At 35.9% G+C, this 11,113-nt stretch overlaps 1 protein-coding gene across 1 annotated transcript; it reads right to left on the bottom strand.

Moving 5' to 3' along the window:
- Window positions 1-1,464: 1,464 nt before the first annotated feature.
- Window positions 1,465-3,168, bottom strand: LOC132551543 (vesicle-associated membrane protein 3-like). The gene is made up of 2 exons (XM_060215694.1): window positions 2,836-3,168; window positions 1,465-1,614 (listed from the first exon to the last, which is right to left on the bottom strand). Exons 1-2 carry the CDS (start codon window positions 3,166-3,168, stop codon window positions 1,465-1,467), a joined length of 483 nt encoding a protein of 160 aa, XP_060071677.1.
- Between the last annotated feature and the right edge of the window lie 7,945 nt (window positions 3,169-11,113).

The following is an 11,113-nucleotide window of genomic DNA, read 5'->3' as shown; positions in this document are numbered from 1 at the left end:
AACATTCATAACCATACGATTGTTTCTATACAATATGTAACGTTAAACACTAACCATCCGTATGTGCACAATAAGACTAACAATATGCACAAAAGACATTTACGGAATTATTTAAGTTAAGTGTTGGTATCATATTTAGCTGAAACACCAGCAGCTGGATATAGTTTTCCTATAGAATTTCGATTCATATCTCTATTGTTATATATCAATCAACGCTAATTAGAGTTACTCCTTCACAACAAATGAACACAAAAAAGTGAACTAACTTCATCATGGCCAATAACGGCCGATCAACATGACAAGATAGGCAGAACAAAATTATATTACATCTTCACGACCAATAAGCACAATAAGATTATACAGCTAATCAGTACAACAGAAAGCTACTGCCAATAAATCAATAAGACTTTAGAGTTATTCGCCGTCAAATCAACAAAAAACAAAAAAACGGGATATTCTGCACAGGTTGGCCAATTTCTAGCTGTTTTGTGCCTTTTTAAAACTCTTTCTAATTACATGTCAGCATTAGAAATAGCTTTACTAAGGTCAGTTTTGAAAGGTGAAATTGTTGGAATACTACTTGTTAATGTAAAGTTACACTGTTTAATTTAGCACATTGGGGAATCAGAAACTCAGTCACTGACTGGTTTATGCAATTTATAGTCAGTATTGGGTAAATACACTGGTCTGTACGCTATTCACATGTAATGCCTGCTGACCCAGTATCGGAATTCAATTGCTTTGTGTGAATAATTTCTTGTAGAGTATCAAACATGCACGAATATTTTACACCGTTCGGCTTAATGAAAAGTAAATCTGCTGTGGTTAAATCATGGTCAAGCTAATGTTTGTAAATTAATCTAGCTAGTATATAGTATTTCTGTCAATTAGATATTTTAAGTTTGTTAAGTGTTGAATTAAGGTGTACTAGAACATTAGTAGATATGTTTGTGTGTGTATTATGTATGTCCACATAAAACATCATTCGAAGCCTTAACCTATGCTGAATATCCCTTTATGTTAAGTATCAATAGTTATCTCCAAATGTTCATCAGTAAATAAGGTTTCAAATCATTTAAATGACAAGACAATTTAATAAAGTTTCCTTATCCTTAAAAAAACCTATTAACATGGTCAGAGTAAAATAAGGACTAGGTAAATCGTAACGATTACTAAACATATTCCAGTCACCATCTACCACTACTTGGAAGAGGTCAATTGTCAACTTTCTTTCGAAAAGTAATACTTTCATGACATACACAGAATACAAGCGCCATATTATCGTAATAAATATTTCTTCTGTGTAGGCGGTTACGTTTCGAAAAATTGGAGAAAATGATCATACGTCATGAAATTTATTTTTTGCTACACAGTCTACTTAATTTTGACATTGATGAATATGTGTTTTCCTTGGTAACAAACATATGGGAAATGTAAATGTGGTGTACCGGTACATTTAGTGACTTAAATACTTCCTGAAGCACTTAGTGTTATAATCACAGTGAACAGAACTAAAAAACAGGCTCCTACAACAATTAACAATAATGTCATTTTCTTATTTTTCCACCATTGTTTTCTTCGTATCAACACGGAGGTCCTCTGGAACATCTCAGTCTGAAATGTAACAAACGAAAGTAAATTTGCCTATCTATAATACACAGCCAATGTCTACGTTATACTGACACAGTTCTGGTCCATTAATGATATCACGTTCACTTATTTGAACGGAACGCTGATTTGACATATTTCCCACAGAAATTTTGTACACGTTCACGCGTGTCGTTTTCTAGGTTGGAGTAAAGACAGAACACTCAAGCATATCTCTTAGTTATATATACGTCACTAACTTTATGACATGTGGTATAGTATTTCTAAAAACATTGTTAAAATCTTTCCGTGGTTATTGCCATGCATCCTTAACTATCTAAAAGATTTTGTTCTAAAGGTTGATTAATTTAAACAATTTCAAATGGAAATGGACATATGCAGGGTACATGTCTGATATTATGGTAAATTGATGCTAGCTTATTATTTATTTAGGTGTTAGGATCGTATTAGCCTTTATTCCACCTTAGCCATATCGCGAAGTTCATTAGCAATTTTGTTGAATTATTTATTTTCTAAAACAATAAGAAAAAACATCAAATGGACATAATCATAATCCTAACTCAAAGTAATTTAAACTTGGGCAAAATATGAACAACAGACATATTTTTACAGAGACTTCTGAAAAAGTACAATAAAAATAAGTTCAGGTGTCCCGGAAGTGTAAGAGTCTTTTGCTTCATCGACGACATCTGTCAGTTAAATATTGTTCAACCCAAGTTAGTAATGTGACATTCTCAAATGAGAACAAGGATTAAGTAATAAGTTGAATTCATTAATCATACTGTCGATTTCGAGGTATGCAAGATCTTAATTGATATGTGGTTGTCAGTACTTGGTTTAACAGCGTCTAGAAGGACGTTTGACATTTTCGCTTCAGGCTAATTCTTGGTCTGGTAATGTTCTATGTACTTGTTAACGTTGAGAATCATTTTAAGATCACGTGCCTATCCCTACCTTTCCCCATTCATTACTACTTTCCAATGAAAACCTTTTACTTGATATGATCTACTTATTCAGGAGATGCTATACACGAGTGCTATAAAGTAACACGTTCCTGTGAATCCAAGGTTACTATTTAATAGAATAAGTCCATTATCCTACAAGCTCTATTCATAAATAATATCGCTGTATTAGTAACAAATGCATAATAAATCTATTAACCTTCCCGAAGAATAAATTTTGTAAAATTATGAAAAAATTTTACTATACAATGTCGATAGTTATTACCGAGGCGTTAAGGCTTTCCGCTTTCTCACACAGATCGTCGAGTTTCCCTTCCCTGTCTCTGATTTTAACAACGTTTTCCATCATTATATCTGTGATTTCTTGTGCCTCTTCCCGCAGCTCGTCGAGGCTTTTCGAGCGGTGGGATGGACGAAGAGGAACACTCTCTTCCGTTAGGTGTTTGATATTTGGAGTAGATGCACTGTGAACATCGCTCAGCTCAAACAGATACAAATCGTCTTTCGAATATCCATTTTCTTTGTTCTTTTTGTCCTTTTTCTTGGTCTTCTTATCGCTATGTTTTTCCTTTTTGTCTTTCTTGTGTTTCTTTTTCATCTAGAATATTGAAATCCAAACAGCATTTAAGAGCTATGTATGATTGAATCCAAACAAACCAGGGATAGAGAAAATGGTGGCTGGACAGAAATATATCTAATTAGATAGAATTGTTTCAGATATACACTCAAAATGCACCCACAGCAAACCCATTTATCAGGCACCTATCACCGCGATCGATTTTAAAAATTCCAGTAAAGTTCTTTTTGTACAAGAATATTCTGTTTTACTTGTAGGCACCGTGTACAGTTAGAATTAAATTGACAAGCAACTCGCTTCGATACATTACAAACGAAAATATAAACATAAAAGACCATTACATACTGGAAGCATTAACGTTAGTCTCAAACATTTACACAACCATATCAGAATCTGTAAATATGAACCATGATTATTCATTTAAGGATTAGTGTGGGGTTGTTACATCTGAGTGTGGTGTTGTTATATGTGATTGTATGTTGTTACATCTGAGTGTGGTGTTGTTATATGAGAGTGTGGTGTTGCTATATATGAGTGTGGTGCTGTTATATCTGAGTGTGATGTTGTTATATGTGAGTGTGGTGTTGTTATATGTGAGTGTGGTGTTGTTATATGTGAGTGTGGTGTTGTTATGTCTGAGTGTGATGTTGTTATATGTGAGTGTGGTGTTGTTATATGTGAGTATGGTGTTGTTATATCTGAGTGTGGTATTGGTATGTCTGAGTGTGATGTTGTTATATGTGAGTGTGATGTTGTTATGTCTCATAATGTCTCATAATGTTATGTCTCATAGTGTGATGTTGTTATATGTGAGTGTGGTGTTGTTATATGTGAGTGTGGTGTTGTTATATGTGAGTGTGGTGTTGTTATGTCTGAGTGTGATGTTGTTATATGTAAGTGTGGTGTTGTTATATGTGAGTATGGTGTTGTTATGTCTGAGTGTGATGTTGTTATGTCTGAGTGTGATGTTGTTATATGTAAGTGTGGTGTTGTTATATGTGAGTGTGGTGTTGTTATGTCTGAGTGTGATGTTGTTATATGTAAGTGTGGTGTTGTTATATGTGAGTGTGGTGTTGTTATGTCTGAGTGTGATGTTGTTATATGTAAGTGTGGTGTTGTTATATGTGAGTATGGTGTTGTTACATCTGAGTGAAGTATTGGTATGTCTGAGTGTGATGTTGTTATATGTGAATGTGATGTTGTTATGTCTCATTGTGTCATAGTTATGTCTCAGTGTGTTGTTATGTCTGAGTGTGAGTGTTATCATTACATTTGGCTCTGTTGTCATTGTCTTTGTTGCTGAATAGTTGTTCTAAAACTCAATTTGTTTCATTGAACCTTAATTAATCCATTTATAACTGCAATATAATATAATAATAATAATAATAATAATAATAATAATTTATAACTTGCTAAGTGTATTTTACTTCTATATAGCTTAAGTGTAGTATGTTTGTTTGTTATCGATATATCTGTTTTGTGGAGTATTTTACATCAATTTTGTTGAGTGGGCGCTGAGTTGAATTTCAAAAGCATCATTGCAACACAGTATAGATATATGTTTGAAAGAGTAACGCTTGTTAGTTCAGGTTCGGTGGGGAATATGGTGCAATTACGTTAAATATACACCTTCAGGCTATGGTTTGACGCACACCACACAAATATTACGTTAAACATACACCTTCAGGCTATGGTTTGACGCACACCACACAAATATTACGTTAAACAAGAGGTCTAATGGGTGTACATAACTCACCTGGTATTGATTTGTATGATTATAGGCCTTTGGTTTCACCAGGAGAAATCATTTACAAAACTTTTTTATTAATCAAAAGGACAGTTGTTTGAAATTTTAACAAGATTGATCCAGTGACCTCGAATATGAGTCAATATCACTTGGTCTTCTTAACATTGTCACGCGTTATCTTAGGAACCTTCCAAGCAAACAAAATCATCATCAATCTAATGGCTTATGAAAAGAAGGCGTTTATGTGCTTTGACAAATTTTATCCTAGTGACGTTGAATATGGTGACACTTCACTAGTTTGTTATTGAGATAAATAGTTTGAATTAAAATGTCAACGCCGGACGAACGACAGATGCCTGGCGAACGCCATACCATGCAACAGACTAAGATTGGTCCGCTACAAGCCAGGTTAATTTAGCATTACATATTCATCATTGTGTTATCAAAACGTAAATCAGTCACAGTGTGGTTATATGTCTTCTAATATGCATTTTGAAAAGACTAAAATATTCTCTAATAATTATGTGTATATAATGTGAAATCTAAGTACATGTTTGTATCAATAATGATGACGTCAATGGGACAACTTTCAGTCACGCTTTTGGTTACATCTCGCCTTTCACAGTAAACTAGGCCTTACACCTCTTTAATTTGAAATAGCATACAGATACAACGTGGAATTGCCATTATTTCTTGCTGTTATGAAAGCAATAACACTGGATGATTTGATTGTATGGGAGAACGCGACTTCCCATAGCTATCACGTCATTAGTTATACTACACGGTTGGATGGGGTTGTTAAAGGATGAGTTATAATTTTCCATCATTTCTACATCACGACCACTAAGGGTAATATGTGAACATTCATTTATAGATTCATATCGATAAAAAAATGGCTGATTACTGTTACTAGAACATGTTTATACTGATAGGAAAACTCACGCATTTGTCAACTGATACATACCTATGGAAAAAACATCTTCTCCCATTGGTATATCGATGGAGAAAACTAATATCTCAGTCAGTTTGTATACCGATGGGGAAAACTCTCACAGCGATCAGTCTGTATACGATGGAAAAACTCTCACAACGATCAGTCTGTATACCGATGGAAAAACTATCACAGACATCAGTTTGTATACCGATGGAAAAACTCTCACAGACATCAGTTTGTATACCGATGGAAAAACTCTCACAGACATCAGTTTGTATACCGATGGGGAAAACTCTCACAGCCATCAGTCTGTATACCGATGGAAAAACTTTCACAGACATCAGTTTGTATACCGATGGGGAAAACTCTCACAGCCATCAGTTTGTATATCGAAGGGGAACTCTCACAGTCGTCATTTGGTTTTTACTGATAGAAATCATCGTCGGGCAGTCACAGCGATCAGTCTGTATACGACGGGAAAACTCTCACAACGATCAGTGTGTACAACGTAGGGAAAACTCTCACAGACATCAGTTTGTATACCGATGGAAAAACTCTCACAGCCATCAGTCTGTATACCGATGGAAAAACTCTCACAGACATCAGTTTGTATACGATGGGAAAACTCTCACAGCAGTCAGTTTGTATACCGATGGAAAAACTCTCCCAGACATCAGTTTGTATACCGATGGGGAAAACTCTCACAACCCTTAGTTTGTATACCGATGGAAAAACTCTCACAGCCATCAGTCTGTATACCGATGGGGAAAACTCTCACAACCCCTAGTTTGTATACCGATGGAAAAACTCTCACAGCCATCAGTCTGTATACCGATGGAAAAACTCTCACAGACATCAGTTTGTATACGATGGAAAAACTCTCACAGCGACCAGTCTGTATACCAATGGAAAAACTCTCACAGCGACCAGTCTGTATACCAATGGAAAAACTCTCACAGCGATCAGTCTGTATACCAATGGAAAAACTCTCACAGCGATCAGTTTGTATACGATGGAAAAACTCTCACAGCCATCAGTCTGTATACCGATGGAAAAACTCTCACAGCGATCAGTCTGTATACCGATGGAAAAACTCTCACAGCCATCAGTCTGTATACCGATGGAAAAACTCTCACAGACATCAGTTTGTATACGATGGAAAAACTCTCACAGCGACCAGTCTGTATACCAATGGAAAAACTCTCACAGCGATCAGTTTGTACAACGAGGGAAAAACTCTCACAGACATCAGTTTGTATACCGATGGAAAAACTCTCACAGCGACCAGTCTGTATACCAATGGAAAAACTCTCACAACGATCAGTGTGTACAACGTAGGGAAAACTCTCACAGACATCAGTTTGTATACCGATGGAAAAACTCTCACAGCCATCAGTCTGTATACCGATGGAAAAACTCTCACAGACATCAGTTTGTATACGATGGGAAAACTCTCACAGCAGTCAGTTTGTATACCGATGGAAAAACTCTCCCAGACATCAGTTTGTATACCGATGGGGAAAACTCTCACAACCCTTAGTTTGTATACCGATGGAAAAACTCTCACAGCCATCAGTCTGTATACCGATGGGGAAAACTCTCACAACCCCTAGTTTGTATACCGATGGAAAAACTCTCACAGCCATCAGTCTGTATACCGATGGAAAAACTCTCACAGACATCAGTTTGTATACGATGGAAAAACTCTCACAGCGACCAGTCTGTATACCAATGGAAAAACTCTCACAGCGACCAGTCTGTATACCAATGGAAAAACTCTCACAGCGATCAGTCTGTATACCAATGGAAAAACTCTCACAGCGATCAGTTTGTATACGATGGAAAAACTCTCACAGCCATCAGTCTGTATACCGATGGAAAAACTCTCACAGCGATCAGTCTGTATACCGATGGAAAAACTCTCACAGCCATCAGTCTGTATACCGATGGAAAAACTCTCACAGACATCAGTTTGTATACGATGGAAAAACTCTCACAGCGACCAGTCTGTATACCAATGGAAAAACTCTCACAGCGATCAGTTTGTACAACGAGGGAAAAACTCTCACAGCGATCAGTCTGTATACCGATGGAAAAACTCTCACAACCCTTAGTTTGTATACGATGGGAAAACTCTCACAGCCATCAGTCTGTATACGATGGAAAAACTCTCACAACCCTTAGTTTGTATACGATGGAAAAACTCTCACAGCCATCAGTTTGTATACCGATGGGGAAAACTCTCACAGCCATCAGTCTGTATACCGATGGAAAAACTCTCACAGCCATCAGTCTGTATACCGATGGAAAAACTCTCACAGACATCAGTTTGTATACCGACGGGGAAAACTCTCACAGCCATCAGTTTGTATATCGAAGGGGAACTCTCACAGTCGTCATTTGGTTTTTACTGATAGAAATCATCGTCGGGCAGTCACTAAACGTTTCGTTAGAATGATTATGTTCTTGTTCTAAACGTAGAAATCTAAAGGTGGTGTAATCATTGGACCGTGTTGACCTGAAGGTATCACTTCTTCAATTCAGAATTCTATTTACCTTGCTAATGTTAAGAAAACAACACCATGTGGATATCACTGGAGAGTTTGTTATGTATAAATAAGGATTGTAAACCCCATCATTCCTTTAACACGCACTGAGAAAGTAGAACTGATGTCAACACATTAGAAATATACAACCTTCAAAACCAGACTTCCTACAGTTCAATGAAAATTGAAATAACATAAAATTGTCACGCTCTATACATCAATGTGTATTTAATTCCCGTGTTTATTGAAACTGAATAATGTTTAAAAAATCAAAGCGTGATGTATCAGCACAAAGATATTGATAGAGAATTTGTCTTCTAGCAAAACCATCATTATAATGTTGTCCTTAGCAAAAGAAATCATATTTCATGAAATGTACACGTTCCTTAATATATAAAACACATAGCAGATTTCATTCTGTCTGCATGACCAGTCCAATTTACACGTTTGTAATTCTAAGCAGATGTGCGTGAAAGTAGATTTAAATCTTTGATATTCTGCATTCCACTGCACCCTCCTTCCTTCTTTACGCCACAAAGGAGTAAAGTTTGATACATATATGTTTCCCTGACAGTGATATTTTCTAACTCTGACACATTTTCAGCATCACTTGCCAAGTAGGTAGGCGTTTGGTAGTGACCTCGTTAGCACTGCTTTGTGGTTTTTATCAATGTCTAAAATTTAGCTCGAGTGAAAGAGTGATAAACTACATCAAAACACGCAATATATTACCAAACTAGAGAATGCTGTTTATCTGGCCCGAGGGTTGGGGTGATAAATTATTTTCCAGAAAACAATATTTATTACATAATTAGAGGCAGTGTCTTCTTAATTATTATGTCTAGCCTGAGGATTGGAGAGACACACTCTTTTCAACCAACAGCATATACTACTAAACTAGAGAAATGGGAGAGTATGTGTTTAGGGATACAAGTCATCTATAGACATTAACAGCATTTACTCACTGTAACACTATAACAAACATACCTGTCAGCAAATGGTTGATACAACATAACTGATTTAGATGTGTTTATTTTCATATGAGATACAAAACGAATTTCAGCATTTTTCGTATTACCGATTTTTGTGACGACCTCCAAATGAATGAAAGCGAATGTAAGAATTTGTTTATCATATAAATAATATACTATTGAAAAAGCATCGTGAAAACAGATGCAGCGATAGTTTCACACTATGTTTCTCACTTTTATGACGTCCCAATTGATATGACGTCATGAGACTTCGATATCACCATGGAAACAAAATGGAACATTCATGGTCGAATGGGTGTTTTGACAATAATAACAAGCCAGGTATATAATCAAATATTCATGATATACTATGCGTTAATACATAGCATACGAAGGTAATCACAGACAGATATATTAAACTCAACGCTAGTTTCATCGTGTTGAATATAAATAACGTGCCCCTATGTACATATATGTACATTTTCTTATGCAAATAACGTTTACTTTTGCACTCAAAACAGTTGATGAATTGAGCGTCATCAAATGGATTAAATACTTATAATTTACAACTGTCACACAAGCGTGGCTGTATTTAGTTACCATGCCAGATAGACAGTAGGTATGTGTGAGGCTTTTGTTTAGGAAGCCGTATCACTTAAACAGCCCGGAGCAGAACATAGTTCTCACCTGTCAGTCCAATGCTATCCACAAGCATGTGTGTATAACTTTACCTGCTTACTGAATTGTCCATGACAAAATCGATTGTACGACATGTTTACAGTTAAAATCAATCCTAGTGTAAGTATAAATGGTTATTAAAGTGATTGGTTTAAATGGTTGTTTTAGCTAATTTGAAGAAAGTGTACACCAGAGTATGATATTGTGAACAAGTATCATGAATTAGTTTATATATGCATCACTTGCCTTGATGTGTCACTATAAATGTTCCTCAGAATTTACGATTGTAGAGTCTTCTGGGTTCTTGATCTCACATGGGTGAAAGATGGATTCCTTTAATATGTTCTTCCGGTTTCGTTGAATTTTGTCTGCTTTACATAGGCTTGCCCTGACCTTTGACCCCAGTGTTTGTTAGTGGTGTTACTGTACCATGTCGGGAATGAGTTGGCGTGGTATCACTTTTACAGACTGTGCTAATGTGGTTTTTAGCCTGTATTGTTAAATAGCAGACGGAGCGATGTGACAGGTATCAGAGGACTTACAAATACTCCTTATTCAGTACAGGTAAACACATGATACTGCATAATTAATACAGACGTAAACAAAATGTCTGACAAAGTATATAGTGTAGTTACTGAAGTCATTTGGATCAAATGATGAATTGAAATTCTAAATGTCATTTCAAATCCATTGGCTTATCCATGCGTACTGCCATACGTCCGTGCATCAACATCACTCTTCTGTTCTTGTTTTTTAGCTTCATATTAATCAGAAGAAAGTTAAGTTCAGATTATTAAAACTATGATAAATATTCATTGCAAAATAAACCCAACTGTTACTTATTAAACACTAAAATTTTATGCCTTCTGCAGTCGATTCTGAAATTATAACTTGCACCAAGACTTCCGTTAAAAGTGACGCAACGCCAACATTTAAAAAAATTTAAAAAGTCTAGACGGGTAATATGCCTCCTAACTGGGAAATTGGACGACTTTCATCTTTTCGAGTTTTCTGTATGTCGCCGGTTAATACATATTGTTTTTCAGCACCCTAAATAAATTTATAAAATGACATACTATGTACCGCAGTA

This window comes from Ylistrum balloti, unplaced genomic scaffold, assembly GCF_031769215.1.
Source record: "Ylistrum balloti isolate Yb309-2 unplaced genomic scaffold, AGI_CSIRO_Ybal_v1 Utg370206, whole genome shotgun sequence".
NCBI classification, from domain to species: Eukaryota; Metazoa; Mollusca; class Bivalvia; order Pectinida; family Pectinidae; genus Ylistrum; species Ylistrum balloti.
This window is presented reverse-complemented; position numbering and strand designations above follow the sequence as displayed.